Source organism: Phalangium opilio, unplaced genomic scaffold, assembly GCF_054372755.1.
Source record: "Phalangium opilio isolate 3A_F unplaced genomic scaffold, DU_Popi_V2 ptg000031l_1, whole genome shotgun sequence".
In the NCBI taxonomy this organism is placed as follows: Eukaryota; Metazoa; Arthropoda; class Arachnida; order Opiliones; family Phalangiidae; genus Phalangium; species Phalangium opilio.
The window spans coordinates 7998447-8016058 of NW_028324158.1; the positions used below are offsets into that span (position 1 = coordinate 7998447).

Consider the following 17612-nt stretch of genomic DNA (forward strand, 5'->3'; position numbering starts at 1 on the left):
TCTTAACTCGAAAACAGTGACCAGGACCATCAAAATGACATTGAAGTTACATTTTGGACTCAAAATTTATTTCCACAACAACACCCCCTTAATTTATGGCATACTTATCAGAAACACCCTGTACATATCTTTAATTTAGGGTTAATTATAGAAACCATACCAAACAGGATGTTCGTAAAATTAGAATCTTACTCGTATTTCTTGACGCTAAATCCTGTAAAAATTAATATTAAATAGATTTAAATTTAATTAATTAAGGATTAGGTATTTGGGGTAAAATTATAGGCACCCTATATCAGACGGGGGTTAAAACAGTTGGTTTTTTTACTTTATTTTTTTTTAGAGTTTTTTTTCGCTTTTTGTATTGAATAAGCTACAAAAATGGAAATGAATGTTGGCAACACAAAAATCTCCACTCTTAATTAATTACTTAATTATAATCATCATTAATAATTATTTTGATTTCATCCGATTAATTAACGATTAAAACAAGAAAAGAGGGAAAAATAATTAAATTGGCTTTGTTAATTAACTTAATAATTTTCTTCCGTAATTAAGTGGCAGTTATTAAAAAATTTGTATTTTTAAATATTTCTAGACCAAAACAAAACGTAGTATAGACCCATTCACACAAATGGCAGTGGGTTTGTTATTAGTGAGATTCATATTTTAAAACCAAAAAAAAAAAATTGGTAATAAAATAATTGATATCCAAAAACAAAAAGGAGCATTAATAAATTTAATTAATATTGGCACGTACTTTTACGTTAATTATAATTAAATTAAACGTATATATGATTAGATTCATTAAGCTCATTGAGCCCGTTTTGACACAGTTATTATATATTTAATTTGATCTTGGTTAACTATTATATTTATTTATTTATCGCCTATAGTTAGTTAATGATATGTTCGGTATTCGGTTTACGTCCGTTAACTAATTAAAATATAGTATATGACTATTAAACCATAATACCAAAATTATATCTCTAAGTGTGTGTATAGTATAAAATAGTAGGAAAATTTCCTATTGGCTGTTCGCTCTGACCTTGAAGAGAGACGAGAGAGATAACCGCCAATAATCTTTCCTACACTTACGAAGAACGCTTTCCATTGGCTAAAATGTTTGACCTTGAAGAGAGACTTAAAGTAATCATCCAATAGAATGCATTAGGTGAGAAAAAAAACGTAGATTATGCTTCATAATTTTAAACAGACTGTGGCGTCTTGACAGCATTACAGGCCCCTGGGCCCCATATATGACCAATCGTTTGTGGGGGTCCCCTGGGCCAGTGCTCACCAGGCCTAATGAATAAGAAGGGCCCCTTATTTGCTTGAAGTTTAATTTTTACTATAGTAATTTTGAAACTAAATACGCAGTCTAGCATGAAGTTCCCTAATTAACAATCAAGAATAGCCCATAAAAAATAAATAAAAATAATATAATAGGCCTAATTTTTGGGTGCAATAAGAAAATTTGTTTAGTTAAAAAACAAAATTGGGAAACCTAATTAACTCAACCAAATTTTTTTAAGGGAGGGGGGATGAGTATATAGAAACGATACGAGGTAGAGGGTTTTTCTTTTATCCTTTTCATAATTATACTTTTAATATTAATTATTTTATAGTCTATAATATTTAAATTATCTCACCAAAATTTGATTAAAAGCGATATTAACGTAACGTTTGTTATTAAATAAAATGGGGGGGATAATGTACAAATTTCTTTTTGTCAAATATTACGAGAAACTTTCCATTGTGGTCTTTTTTTATTTTTTTGGGGGGGGGGGGGGACACTTATTAACACGATTTATTTAATGCCCACTTTACTTAAGTCAATTTAATTGAAGCCTTGAAATAATCAATTCCGGAGGGTCAGATCATTCCCTTAAATTTAATTCAAATTAATTAGAGAATGACCTACCCCTTTTCTTAACATATTTGCCTAAAATTAAAGCCAAGATTTTTAATATATATTTTTAAATATTATTGTAGGATTGTGATAGAAAAAAATCGAAAAGAAATTTAAAATTTACAACTGCGAAAAGAATTAAGAAAAAAAATTGGCAAATTAAAAATTGTTGGAGATGGTTTAACGAATAAAGGAAAGGACTTTAGGTAATTGTCAGTTGATATTTTTTTTTTACAAAACATCTAGAAATATTTCCAAAAAACACGGCAGGTCCACCTATTTTTTTATGTCATCATTAATTTTTTGTTGTTGTTGTTTTAAAAGGCACAATTATTATAAACGTCTTCGACTTGACTATCATATGTATATAACACACATCTCATAAAATCGGTTGCTCACTTTATATTTTGTTTGTTTGTTTATCTGTTTGTTAGCACCTTGAGATTATACAAAAAACGCTTTAGGGTTGGTTATTTTAGTTGGTTGTTGTTGCTTTTTTTTCTTTTGTTATTTTCCCAATAACACGCACACATTACATGTGAGCACCGATTTAGAATTAATTTTTTTCCTCCCCACATTGTACGTCGTATTAAATTTTTCACGCGGCTTAGAAAAAAAACGCTATAGATACGTCGCAAAATTTATGAAATATGTATGGTAATTAAATTAATTTAAAGCAATAATTTATTTGCAAAAAAGTTAATAAAAGATGGCGCTGAAAAGAAGATACTCTGCAAAACTATCTAATAGATGGCGCTGCACGTAAAGGACGTTACAAAAAATCCCTAACAGGTGGCGGCATATAACATATTGTAATCTTGCAAAAGATTGCGGTGCAAGAATGTAAGACCTTGCGAAACCTCCTAACAGATGGCATTACATACAGGAGTCGTTACAAAATTTCAAAAAATATTGCGCTCGTTGCAAAACTTCGTAGGCCTAACTGATTGCGCTCGTTGCAAAATTTCAAAACATTGCTACAAAATTCACTAAAATACGTTTTCTGAAGTTGGCCACGTCACGTTTTGATCATCGGGCTTACCTACCTGAAAATGATATGCTGTTTCGCTTCAAGTTCTGTCTAAGTCATAAATAATGCGACGATATCTAAAGCGTAGGCCGGTTATTAATCGTTAAAAAATCCTAATATAGTTTTGAGGGTTTTTTTTTGGTCGCTGTCGATTTTTTGATCACCACCTTTTTAAGTTAAGGTTCGAGAACAACTCTCTTGTAACATCCATCGGGCAACGATTCCCTAATATCTTGGATATTGGCGACGTCCTTTCTAAGTTGGGCAATTTCCGCGTCATAATCTCGCATCATCTCCTTTTGACTCTCGTGAGCGCCACGCAAGTCATCGGTCCGGCGGTCCAAGTCGGCTTCGCGCATTTCGCGTTCCGCCTGTTCCAACCTTTGTTCCAAATCGTTTAGAGCGTCGGGATTTATGTCGTCGATGTTATCTACAAGGAACGGTCATTGACGAGGCCAAAACATTCATTATTTTTGAATGTTGGTACTGTCTTCTTAAGGATATGGCCAGGAGTTTCGGTTTCAGTGGCATTCTTCAAAGCTTAATGCAAGCATTTTGTGCCCAGTCTTGAGGTACAACTATTGTCTACTGAACCATCACGCAGTTTCGTGCAATTAGGCATGGTAAGTGCGGGAATTCAAGGTTTAGGTTCTCAACCCGGAAAGGGTTAGTCGTGAGGGATAATTCTCAGTCTTGTTACAATTAATATGATGGTAAGTAATTAGGCATGGTAAGGACGGGAATTGAAGGTATAGGTCCGCAACCCGGAAGGGGCAAGCATTTTATGCTCAGTTTTGACGTATTTAGTTTCATACAACTATTGCCTACAAAACCATTACCAGTTTCGTGCAATTAGGCATGGTAAGTGCGGGTAATTTAAGGTACGGGTTCTCAACCCCGGAAAGGGTGAGTCGGGAGGGATATGAACCAGTTTTGTTAAAAATAATATGATGGTAAGTAATTGTTGAAAGGCGAAAATCAGTACATATGGGTTCTCAATGAACCAAAAAGTATTTACAATGAAATGGTGCAATTACAAAATTAGGCAAAGCTCTATAAAATAAGGACCCAATAAGACCCCAAATAAGACCCGAGAACGTTTGGCGGCCATGAATATATCAATTCTATCATTGAATGTTCTCAGGCCTCGAATGCGTTCTTGGTCTTAAGTAAACACTACTAACAGACCAAAAGTACCACAAAAATAATGTTGCCAAACATTCATTTCCAATCTACCCTAAAGTTATTTTGAAATATGAACCATAGCAATCTCCAATTGAGACAAACAATTGTGAAAAGAACCAATAAAAGGACCATTGCTTAGTTGCTTCACAAAGAATTTTTAAGCATGATTGACTACCACTAAGTGCAAGCGTAAAAAAATTATAACATAGGACTTACCCAAATCATTAAGAAGTTTATCAACCAAAGCTAAAGCGTCTCGAACTTTTTTGGAAGCATCTGAAGCGCTAATATTGGCTTGATTGGCTTGCTCCAGAGCCTGGAGGTGAACAAAATTAATTACCATATTGAAGACATTAACATTAATTAAGTATTAGATTTTGAAATAACTTAAGTAATCATCATGAGGCATGTACTTACATCTTTGGCTGCTTTCTCATCTCTTCTAGCTTGTTCTTCCGCGTCTCTCATTTTGGCTTCGATTTCACCAGCAGTTACTTGAAGGTCGTTAGCTTGACCACCCATCTCTATGGCTTTATCTTTAGTTAAGTCAGCTTTGGCCAAGATGTCACCGGCTTCCTGTAAGCATACCCAACATTAGCTGACGAAGTACTATCGCAAAAACAATTGACCTAGTGTACGTACCCTGGAAGCTGCTTCAGCAACTTTCTGCGCTTGTTTGGCAGTGTTCATGGCTTCAATTGCATCTTGTCGAGCGCCACTCAACGCGTTCTCAGCGGCCTCCGTCTTTTTCTCAGCTTCACCAATAATCTTTCTGATTTCCGGAACCTTTTTCAAGGCGTCTTCCGCCTTACCCTTGCTTTCTTGTACCACTTGGTCAAAACCTAAGACAGGGGCATTCTAATTTAACACCATGTCCATGAGGACGATAAGAACCTAAGGTATCTTACCTTGTAGTGTTTCTAAGGTCTTTTGGGCATCCTCTAAAGTCTTATCCCCTGATTTAACCGCTTCTTTTGCCTTGTCATAGGCGGCATCAACATCAGCGAGAAGTCCGTCAGTGATCTGTTGCTGTCTGGTGCTTTCTTCCAGTAGTTCTTTGGCTTCTTTTTTCTTCACCCCTAAGTCGTCTAAAGTACCCTGATGTTCGTCTATTAAATCGTCCGCTTCCGATCGGATTCGTTGGGCCTGTTTATAATTTTTTGGCATATTTTAAGATTGGATTATGAATTCACCAAAAAAGTAAAAGATGCGTCCTTACTTCTTTGATTATGTCTTCGGCACGGTCCAACATGACCATGACGTCAACTTCTGGTGGAATTAACGAATCCGCATCTAGTTTAAGCTCGAGTGCGTCTTCGTAAGCCTTGCTCGCCTCCTTTTGGGATTCAGTGGCTAATGCTTTGGTTTTACCAACTAAGTCTGACGTATCAGCGAGTCTAATGAGAACCATTAGTCAATCTACAGTCATAGCTAAGTTCTAATGGGATTCAGAGTATGGAGCAAGTACTTACTCTCTTTTCAGGTTCCTGATATCATCACCAGTTTGTTTCTGCGAATCAATGGCGTCCGTAGCCAACTTAAAGGCTTCGTTCGAAGTATCCAAAGCCGCCTTCGACACTTCTTCAATCTCGTTAGCGTCGCGTTCATGTTGATCGGCTAATTTCCTGGCTTCCTTGGCAATCTCGGACATGGTTGCCGACTTCTGACCAGACTGGTCAGACCTCTCTTTAGCACGTTCGTACGCGTCTCTTCCGTCTTGATCCAAGAACTTACGCATGGCAGCGAGCATCTCTTGCGTCCTTTTAATAATGTCCTCGGCCTGAGTTATGTTTCTGACACCGACTTCGCTAACTTTGTCCGCTTCTGATACAATATCGTTGATTTGTAAACCAGTTTCGCGGACGGCTTCGATTCTGTCTCTTAGTTCTTTTAATTTGGCCACCAAATTGCCATCATCTCCAGCAGCACCCTTGGCGTCGACGTACAAGTTGTCCACTCGGTCCATGACTTCTTTAAGTCGGTCCTCGAAGACGTTGTCATTGATAACTTGCGGATTTTTCTCAATTTCGTCTAAAAGATTGGCCAACTCCATCAATTTTTGACGGTGTTCATTGACCGCGTCCTGGACAAGGGAATAACAAGCGGGGCAGTCTGTAAAAAGAACATGGTAACCCTCAAATGAGACTTATTGTCGATCATTGATAGATATCATATTTTCAAAGAAAATTAAACTTACCAACGCAGCCAACGTCTTTATTGTACTTATTCTCCATACACCTTTCACACCTTCTTCCTTCAACATTGGGTCTGCAAGGACACTGTCCATTCGGGTTGCACTGAAGTGACGTAGATCCCACAGGGTCGCATTCACACTCTTAAAATAAACATGGATAATAATTTTATACAGACCCATAATTTCTAACGCCTCTTCTTGAACTAACCTCGGCAGCCGTCAACTGAAAAGCCATAATGATAAGGCAGACAAACATCGCAATTTCTACCAGTAACACCTGGTCGACAATAACATTGTCCATTTCTGACGTCGCAACTTCTATTGAAAGAGCCAATAGGATCGCAATTGCAAGGTTCGCAACCTCTACCACTGTCCAGATTGAAGAAACCTTCCTGGCATTTATCACATTGTCTACCGATTACGTGGGTCTTGCAAGGGCATTGACCAGTTTGGAAATCGCAAATTAGAAGACTGGAACGTCCTTGGTCTTGGGTACCGGGCGCGTAACAGCTACAGGATTGGCAGTCGCCCTTTTCTTTTGCTAAAGCATTGCCGTAAAAGCCGGGCAGACATTTGTCGCAGTAAGCACCGGCAGTGTTGTAAATACATTTCAAACATTCTCCAGATGTGCTGTAAGGATTCCGTCGGTGAAGTTGGTGATAACAACCCACAGATCTAATAAGAACGGAGAAATTAAAGTAACTTACGTGTTGCAGTTGCCTACGGCATTCGTGTCAACGTTGGTGTTACAATCGCACGGTGCGCATGGCCGGGATGGTCCTAATCGACCAGTTGGGTCACCATAATAACCATCAACGCAACGGTCACAACGTTGGCCTAAAATATACAAAATAACTTAGTAAACAGAACAAAAAACAAAGTGGCTTAAGACTATCCAATGCAACAATGTTCAAAAGTGAAAGCCTTTATGATCCAATTTACGTGAGCAAGTGAAAAAGGTACTTACCCGTGTAACCTTTAGGACACTTCAAACAGACAACTTCCTCGTAACTAGTAACGGTACAAGGTCCTTGATTCGGACAAGGGCAAGGTTTACAGTCATTCGGCGTTCCTTGTAACGCGTTTCCATAGTAACCAGCCGCGCACTTTTCACAATTATCACCTCCGGTATTATGTTGGCAAATACAACGTCCCGTATTGGAGTCACAATAACTGGCGTGTCCGTGGCAATTGCACGGTACGCAAGTAGCAAATCGCCCGCCACCCGGTGGATCGTGACGGAATCCCGGAGCGCAAGACTCGCAAAACTGTCCGATGTAACTATCAGGACACGTGCACATTTCGATGGATGTCAGTTCTTGACCAGTAGAGACGCGTTGGGCCGATTCCAAGACAACGTCATCCAAGTATCCTTGACCGGAAGGCGTATAAGTGCCTCTGATCTTGATGGAAGTAATGTTGGATAGGACTGTCATAAAATCACGGGAGTTGAGGCGCGGAGTCCAATCGCTATTAAAGTGTTCGTGCAAATGGAATCTGTATTCCTGGTTAACACTGGATGGTAATGGGTTGTTCTGTCCGAAGATGGGTTGGGATATTCTAAGTCCGGCACCTTCGATAATTACGTCTTCGACGGAGGCTTGAGCTCCTTCACTACTTCGCAGCGTGAATGTCAAATACTGATTGTAGGAAGATCTCTGATCGCCCAAGTAACGAGCTACATTAGAACAAAGACATAAAGTTAATTAGTATTTTTACAGTTACGTATGCATTTAATCAAAGACACTGTGCCACTAACCAGGCGCAACAAAATACACAGGCTCCTTTCCTGTTGAATTAACGGAAATGGTTCGTACGACATTATTGTACAACAAAGGCTGATCTTCTCCAGTGTACGATATGGCAAGCCACTTGTCTCTGTCCCTGCTGAAACTGCTGTCGATGGAGAGTTTGGAGTAACCAGGAGCTGAGTTACATACAGAAGAATGTCCGAAGCAAAAGCAAGGAAGACAACCGAGTTTGTTTTCAAGTTTTAGGTCGAAGAAACCGGGTTTACACCGATCGCAACGTTGGCCTTCGACGTTCTCCTTACAACGACAATCACCAGTGTTTGAGTCGCAGTCGGGTGTGCTTTCAAAGCTACCAGCAGCGTCACATCCGCAAGGTCTGCAACCCAAAGCCGAAAAATCGTAGTAATTGGGCGAACAACGATCACAACGATCCCCAGTAACACCAGGTTTGCAGATACACTGACCATTCTGGTTACATTGTAAACTACGAGAACCTAATGAGAAAAAAAGTAATACGAAAAGAATGAACACAAAAAAAAGGAACCTGCTTTAATTAACAACAGCGTTAAACAACCTCACGGACATCAATGATTAAAGTTCTTATAATCAACTACCCGTTACCAGTACGTGTGAACGACCCGCTCACGTCTTTTGACCCCACTATTGACTCCCCATAACCCTTTCCATACCTTCGGCTTTAGTGCCAAGTAAAACGGGACTGAATACAACCATTTCAAAGCAGCCCATTACATCGGAGGTAGTTTTTAATGGCGCATTAAGTTTCGCGTAGAGGGTAAGAGTTCATACCAATTCAAGATTGCAGTATTAACACCGTTAATGATATGAGACCGTTTAGAGCATGGTGCTTTTGTAACCATTGCATAATCATGTTGAAATTAACTCCAATAAAGGATGCGTCCCATGGCATACCAATGAGAGAATTCAATAAAGTGTAAGGACAAAAAACACAGCGGTGTTCTTTGCTTGACTTTGAATGTGGAGGGAAAAAAATAACTTAAAAAGTGTCTGGCCATTAATGACTTTGAAAATGTGTTTCTCGGGCAATTTGAAGCAGGGTCTTCATGAATCTACCCATTCTGGGAAGACGATTTTCCGCCAAAGGATGGATAAAAATAAAGAAAACATCGTTCTTTATTTTTTTCCCCAACACCTAAATTGATAGACTGTTTCAATAAAATGTAGTAGCTACTTCAACTTTAAGTTTGATAGGGCTACATTTTCTGTTAAGTGATAAACCGGACGACAGTGTCACGTATTTTAAAACAAAACAGTCTAACAATAGTCTTAAAACTGAGGCGATAAAACTGGGTAGTAATAGGCTTTAAGTTTCTTTTCATTTTGATCTCTCGCAAGGGGTGAGTATATTCAGTCCTCACAGGAAAATTGCTTCCACAATATCTTTCGTGACCATTTCCTTGTTGTTGGGGCCCATAAATTTTTGGGAACCCATACCTCTCCCTAACTAAATGTTGTAGACCCCAGCATGTCCTTTGGGGCTTTCCACTAAGTTCGACCCAAACAACACACCAATTAATTTATGTCAGACTTATCAGAAACACATTGTATTTAAAAATTAGCTTAAAAATGTTCAATATTAAAGTGAGAAATTAATAAATTAACGTACTCTTCTTTTGAGGTAGAAAGAAAGAAAAACAGAATTTACGACTGTGAAAAACCGAGTCATTAGGGGGTCGTCGTATGGGAAAAATCGTTTCTAGCGAGACGCATCTTCAAAGGCGGAAAGGAACGCATCTTATGGGGGTTGATTTCGTAGAAAAAGAATGAAAAAAAAAAATGAAAGGGTAACGAGGCTAACTTTCAAGTTTGTTGAAGAATTTTTTTCTGTCCAGTTTTTTTTTTAAAAAAAATTTCTATGTGAAAGTTTTAAGAATCTGACATAAGAGGTGCACGAGGATGACAGGTACTTAGAAGGCTAGTTAAAAAATTGAACATTATTGCTGAAGGATAAGGTTAAACTAAGGTCATATTTGTGCCCAGAGAGATATAGTCCCTTCCTTGTGTTAGCGAAATTTTCAAATATTAATCCTCATAATGTTAAACCTCATAGAGATTTTGATGGAACTTAGGGTTGAGTGAAATAAGGGCGTCCCCTGGTGGAGGATTAATTGAAAACAGAAACTACGTGTGATCTCCGTCTCTTCCAACGCCAGATACAATAGTAGCCCATGCCTATAATCTGCTCTGGACTGAAGTTCCAACTTTTGAACGTAGATGTCGCCACAGTCTCTTTCATTTTGACTCGCATGGAGCATAAGCCTCTACGGCAGACCCATACTTACACGTTATAGGGTTAAGGTTTGAGCTTAAGGTTGCGTACGTACTATTTCACCATTACTATGTCAGTAAATTGTATCATTTCCGATTCGTGCACGAGTCGTGACTGACAGCTCAAGAGAGTCTCTCTCAAATGTGTGTAATTACAAAGTTTCCAGAGAACTTCGCTCCAAATTTCAGTAATTTAAACTCAGAAAAATGTCTGACGAAACGAAAATTCTTCCCAGAAAAGTATATAAAGTGCTTCTTTCGGAAAAAGGTATAATCAAAGCAATCGCAACATTCGTGTGGCTGTGACATTAAATGGGAGTTTTGGAAAAGAAAGTTAAACGGGAGTAGAAAAACAAAAACAAAAAAAAATCTTCAAAACTTCAACTCGCTTTACTCAGCCATATTCTTAACCATTACGAAAGGTTTACAAATAAAACTGAAGGCGTAGAGTAGAGCACAGAGGGCGAAACCAAATATTTTTGGTGGTCCATTATCAAAGGCGATGACCAAACGAAAACGGAGGAGGAAAAACACATTTGGGAGTCTAGAAAGTGTTCTTTCTCCCAAAATGTTTCGTTGTGAACCTCATTGGGTTGTAGATGAAGACTGGGTTCATAGATAGTATGGCTAGCTGTCGCTATGACTAACGTGTTAGTTAGGAGTGATTCTTGTTTGAAAACATTAATACGGTAAACAAGTCCTAGGCCTATCTCTTGAAGGAGAGAGGAATGGAGTGGCAACCCTAATACCTAAAACGTTGCCTCTGTACTCCCACCTACGGAACGCCACCGAAGTCCTCCCAGCATCCTCAGCAGCGTTTAAGACGTAGGGTCGTACAGTACGGAATCGTAAAGGACGCTCTCTCTATCTTAAAAATAGAAGCTAGTTCTCATAGAAATACAATGACGCTACGTGGCAGCACTTAACATTCGCCTATCGAAGGGTAGGGGCGTAGGGGGAGAGTTTCGGTGCCTCAGGTCGCCCATTATCATTCCCCTCCATCTTACCTCATTTCTCCGTGGTCATACAATAAAAAAATATTGTGGCACTGTCTGAATAATGGATATTAACGTTTTCCAACCTCTTAGTCTACGAACCATGGGAGAAGGGTAGGTTATTGATCAAGAGGTCTTTGGTGTATGAGAAAAGAGTGGAAAGTTGCGTCGTTCTTTCTTGCTTCTTTTGCCTCAATAATTGGAAAACGATAAAGAAAAAAAAGAAAGTTTCTTTTGTCGGCGTGCGACGTTCGACCGTCGTAGTATAAGGGAAACTATTCGACCATCTCAGGAATATTAATGAAATAGTTGTTTAGAAACGTAACGCTTCTAACGGAGCTTTTTGCATTTTAATTTGAAATTACAAAAACCCATTAAAATCTTTTGTTAAATCATCCCTATACTTCGGATCTACGAAACGAATTTTCAAAGTTTCATCTTAAAATGGGAAATTAATCAAAAGACCTCGTGGTTCACTTAGAATTTCTTGCCACGTGCTACTACCAGACTGTCCCTGGACCCTACAACCCAACCTCCTGAAATATCAAAAGGGTTCCTAGGTAGGAAGCATACCAATTAAAATACTTCTTGGTTCTGTACAGTGTCGGATCAACAATCAACACCCTGGGTGCCTCTAGGCACTAGGCATTCGGGGCCTCGGGGGTCCACTGTGAGAGCTTAAGGCTTACCATTGGAGCCCCTAGGCACGTGCCTACAGTGCCTAGTAGACAATTCGGCACTGGTTATATTAGTATAACTCACTATTCAAGTGATATTTTAAGACATTCACGAAGTATTTCTTCATCAGGTTGGTATTTTTCAAGCTAAGATAATTCCACTAAAATATACCCCTGTAACTCGGTATAAAAAAGCTGGACTACGGTACAGTCTCCAGGTAAAAAAGATAGATAAATGGTTACGAACCTATGGGATCACAATTACAAGCGACGCAGCGACCATCGTCCCGTTCGTAGTAATTGTCCTTGCAACGGTCGCAATTAGGACCGTCCATGTTCTCGGCACAGTCGATACAATGACCTCCGTGTCCCGTCTGCTCCCAGAGCTGTTGGTCAAAATAACATTTGTTCGATCGCCCGTTACAATTACACGCTGTAACGATACAAAAGAAAAGAGAAAAAAATCATTAGCTGAAAGTGTTGTTAATGAAGAAAGTGGGAAGTACATTATAGTTGATTACACCGCTGCCGCCGCCGTCTAAGACCTAGCTAGTACATTGCCAAATGGAGTTTCTTCTTAAGTTCTTTACTTCGATAGGGTTATTTTACGAGTCTGGTAAGATTGGTTGTATATAAAACTCAGATTGACATGTAACTAGGCCTACACTAATGAGCAATTAAAATTTAATTTAAACTAATGACCTGCTTAATTATTTTCAATCTTCAAACTTTATAATCAATCAAGTGAAGTATTCTCCACGATTTGTCTATGCGATTCTAGCGTTATTATCAAAAATATCTAATTGTTCCATGAATCCATGTTTTTCTGGCGATTTTGAGTCGAAAATGTAACTTCCATCTCCATTTTGTTTGTCCTAATAGATACTGTTTTCGAGTTATGATTTGAGTGTTTTAGGGATGACCCCTTAACTAAATTAGAAATCATTATCTTTCAGTTTCTTAATTAAATTAAAGGGACCATCCATAAAATACTCTCATACAATCATAACTCGAAAACAGTGTCCCTTGTGGCAAAATGAAGATAGAAGTTATATTTTCGACTCAAAATCGATTTCCAAAGAACAACCCTCTTAATTTATGGTAGACTTATCAGAAACACCGTGTATTTACTCATCGAATTCTAGCTAATTTCACCTTCTGAAATCTTAATTTTCCAAAATTTCTAATTAATAAATTTATAACTTTAGTATTAAACGTGAGTTTCAGATGCTCCTTTAATTAATGCGTTACTTCAAAATCTTAAATTCCAAAAGTTGCAAGCGCAATAATTAATTTAGTCTTCTAGGAATTAATTGCGGATGCAAATATAAAGGAGATATTTCAGGTTATAATAAATATTATTTGAAGATAGGCCTTTTCATTTTAAAGCGGATTAAAATTAGTTCAAAGTGTAAAAATAGAAATCGACGAAAATAAACAAATGTTTCAATGAGAAGTTCTATAAACGAATTTGATAATTATTTAAGAAATCATCACTAATTTAATTACCTTCTCTTAGTAATCTAGTTTGAGTTACAGACAATATTAATTTTGAAATCTACTCTTCGGTGCAAAAGCCAAAACGTTACCGAATCTGTTATCTCCATAATTATGTCGAAAATCCCTCAGATAAATCTCGACGGTTCATATATTACAAAAGCGACAGTTCAATTAGTTCAATAATAATCCCAAAACAGCTGCAATGGAAGTATATATAGATATAGATATATAATAATACCAATCAGAATCGCAAACAAAATTAACGATTTCCGATAAATTATTTATTTACCTACACTTTGTCATATTGCATTTATGATAAATTCAAAGGTTATTACCACAATACAAATAAAATTAAATCGGGAATTTATTCATTTATAATTAGCAGGAATAATTCATAATCCAAATAAACAGCTACACCCGGCTGTCAACGAGAAATGAATTTTCGATATATCTTATAGACCCTTTCGATGTAAAAAAGGGGGTAGGTAACCCCCAGTATCGGGACATCCAAGGGGGTTAATACATTGCCATAAGTCTCTGCGCACTCTCATGACATGATCCCCAAGCCTACAGCGCAGGCGCAAAGCGGGATGGAAGGCAAAGTTTTACCCCCGTGTCTTTCCCTCTTATAGTTACATCGAAGTAGTCTATTAGATCTCTGAGTTTAGGTTTTAAAGGACGTTGCTAACGCGAACAGTAATAGATAAGCATTTTAATATTTATCTCTGTCCCCTTGGAAAAACGGCCGCCTCTTATTTCCTACCCCCATTCCATGGAAGGGGGATGATGGACTACGATGCACTCTCAACGATTCCCGTTAATCATTCCTGCTTTTTATAAATAAATAAATTCCTGTTAAAACTAAAACTCATCCCTTAAAAATGCATACAAATCATATTACGAAGTTAAGAAAAATGATGAAATTTTCTGAACCTTTTATATTCAATATTAAGTGCTATATGACAAGTTATAAGCTATAAATGTATAATTTTTCCTGTGATACATATATACAGGTTGTTTCTGATAAGTCTACCTTAAATTATAGAGGGATGTTCTTTGGGAAATCGATTTTGAGTCGAAAAGGTAACTTCTATCTCCATTTTGCCACAAGGGACACTGTTTACGAGCTATGATTTGAGTGTTTTAGATAAGACCCCATAATTAAATTAGAAATAATTGTCTAAATAAGTTTCTTAATTAAAATTTAAGGGGTCATCCATAAAATACTCTCATCAATGTTAACTTGAAAACAGTGTCCCTTAGGGCAAAATGGAGATAGAAATTACGATCGATTTCCCAAAGAACATCCCCTTTAATTTATGCCAGACTTATCAGAAACACCCTGTATATTCATATCTATATAGGTTAAAGCGACTACAATCTCGGGCAAAAATCTGAGTTCTATATTTTTTGGCGAACTCAATTTATCAGCGGGAAATCAGAAAAAGATTGCTCAGGGGAGAATGAAGCAGAGGAGGGGAACTGAACAGATTCTTAAACGATATTTCCGATAAAATGCATTTGCGGTTGGTTCTTTCCATTCTATGTTATGCTAGTCGATCCACCAAGAACAAGTGAATTAAACTAAAGCTAGGACAAGAAGAAATAACAAGAAACGGGAGCTATTATAAGGTATATATTCAGGAATTCATACAGCTGGCAGGAATCATTGTTTGCCCCGATATCTACCATGCGGGGTTTGTGGGCTGGGCTTAAGAATTTACGTTCCGTCCCGCGCCATCATAATTATGACGTATTTCTAACTGCGTCGTTTCATTTGTTAGTAGCAACGCGAAGTTCTAAGCGCGCTAAGGTAAAATTCGTCATTCATAATGATTAGTCTAGCTCTTTCGATAACATCCGCCTAGATACGCTGAGTTAAAATAGGTACACAATGATTACTAGTAGCTGTATGAATTCCTGGCTAAACTACAATAAAGCTACCATCCACTAAAAGTGTTTCATCCCTTTGGAGCCGGGATCCCTGCTGGAGAAAATTGACAACCATAAGGGGTAGAGTTTAAAGGAAATCCAAACTTTAGACTTTTTTCATTTCACTCCATAGAGCATATATAATGATGAAAATTTCAAACTGAAATTACACTTCTATAAACTATACTAGGCCTAAAACTGGCTACTCTGGATATTTTTGTTGCTTATATAGAAGGGCATGTTAATTTCCTCTAAATGTTTACCACACATAAACCCAACGCGTAGGATTCGGTAACTTAATCACTCATATCTTCTGTAATATTGCCATTCGGAACAAGCAGTTTCATATTGATATATTCATTAATTTAATAGCAAAAACCTAGCTGCACCTTTCCTTTAAATGTACCACAGCGTTCTAATCCATTCGCGGATACTTGGTGGTCGAAATATGATGATGTGCATGGCAGGTTTCTTCCTGACATACACATAACGACACATTGATTTTTCAGTTGTCATTACCCTGGGTAAATAACTTGGGGGAACAGAAAACAGTCTTGGTTGGGTGTGCGTGTTGTAGACTCAATATCTAGACTAGCAATCTTATACAGACCTATGAATAGCCTCGAGGGGTTGAAGGGAAAAATATACTGTATATTTTGGGTTCGAAAAGAACTCAAAAGTAAACTCAATAGGATGGGGAAGGCATCATAATTTGATCAGAATTCGGCCCCAAAAACCTATCATCAGATTTACATAATAGTCGATCATTGATGCATGGAGCTATCAACACCATGGATATGTATAAATACTACGTATTAAGGATTCCCACCTAGGCCATAAAGCTGGCCACCGCACTCGCGGATGAGGTGGTTCTAAATTGAGAAATTCGTAAGTAGCTAGGATTTGCGAGGGAAAGAACTATAGCTCCCCGGAGAGTCCTGAATGGTGAATTTGAGATTTCGCCCATTGCCAAAGAGAGAAAATGTGAATTTCCCTCTCCCTCACAAGGTTGGAATTTATATTTGTTTCTCTGCTGAACGGGTGGGTGCCTAAGCGAATAGAGAATTTTAGAGATGGGAATCCATAATGCGTTGCATTTATACATATCCATGATCTCTCAATCCATAAGGGGTTGTCTACACTTTTTGATTTATGTGTTATACAAATGTATTTGATTTTTGTTTTCCAGAGATGAAACTAATTTATTATACTCTCCTAGTCTTTAAATATAGATGAAAAAGGGTTATACTGTACCCTAACCATGCTTGTAGTCTTTAGGACCAGTGAGGCTTGGTGTTTGAATTAAAAAAGTGCTCCATCGAATTGTCGACTTGTCTTATTTCGAAGTCTGAGGGGAAAGGCCCTCTCGTGTTAGGGATATAGAGTATAATTGCCTTTCCTCCATTTTAAATTTATACAAGGAATAAAATTCAAAATTTTAATGTCAAATTAATGAAACCCTTGAGATTTTTGTGGTCTTAGATCCTTAAAAGCTTCCATTTAAATATTAAAGTATTAAGAAGTACTTGAAATAATTAACTTATTCATTAAATTCAACAAAATAAATAGTTAAATATACAGGAAGGACAAAGAAAATAGCAAACAAATGTTACAAATTCCATTTTGAAGCTGGGCTAGTTCAAGAAATTAAACAAACACTTAACCCTCGTTATAATAATAAAATAAAAACTAATTTAAATAAATAAATAAATAATATAATTTCCTATTCAAGCAGGTCCATGTACGACACGATTTATAACAAACCCACGCTGCTCTCACCTATCTACAAAAGGGGCCTCCTCTATTATTATGCAAAATACGACGCAGGTAATAAAATTCAGAATGAATCAAAAAGATTTTTTATTTCTTTTTTTTTCTAAAGAAGGAGCTGAGATTTTTCTACCTTTATAAGTTGAGCAATGATTGTAAGGCGCCTTGTAATAAAATAACTGGTTTTTATTCTCGCCCGCCAGGAAAAATTCATTGAATTTTTTTTACTTTCAAAAGATTTTAACTTCGAATAAAAAAAATACCTTCATAAATAAATAAATTTAAATTCTGTTAAATTTTAATCCCTCAGAGAATGAAAGGCAATATCCAAATGAGATATTTTTTATATCACTTTTAAG

At 37.4% G+C, this 17612-nt stretch overlaps 1 protein-coding gene across 1 annotated transcript in view; it reads right to left on the bottom strand.

Moving 5' to 3' along the window:
* Positions 1 to 295: 295 nt before the first annotated feature.
* Positions 296 to 17612, bottom strand: part of LanB2 (laminin subunit gamma-1) — a 96578-nt gene continuing 79261 nt past the window's right edge. The window contains exons 4-16 of the mRNA XM_089869901.1: positions 12299 to 12484; positions 8081 to 8566; positions 7289 to 7999; positions 7029 to 7158; positions 6530 to 6951; positions 6325 to 6462; positions 5600 to 6239; positions 5347 to 5524; positions 5036 to 5273; positions 4770 to 4969; positions 4545 to 4703; positions 4344 to 4443; positions 296 to 3372 (exon numbers count right to left, since the gene is read on the bottom strand). Coding sequence (XP_089726027.1) covers positions 3119 to 3372; positions 4344 to 4443; positions 4545 to 4703; positions 4770 to 4969; positions 5036 to 5273; positions 5347 to 5524; positions 5600 to 6239; positions 6325 to 6462; positions 6530 to 6951; positions 7029 to 7158; positions 7289 to 7999; positions 8081 to 8566; positions 12299 to 12484 — 3842 coding nt within the window. The 3' untranslated portion in view covers positions 296 to 3118. The remainder of the gene's footprint in view (positions 3373 to 4343; positions 4444 to 4544; positions 4704 to 4769; positions 4970 to 5035; positions 5274 to 5346; positions 5525 to 5599; positions 6240 to 6324; positions 6463 to 6529; positions 6952 to 7028; positions 7159 to 7288; positions 8000 to 8080; positions 8567 to 12298; positions 12485 to 17612) is intronic.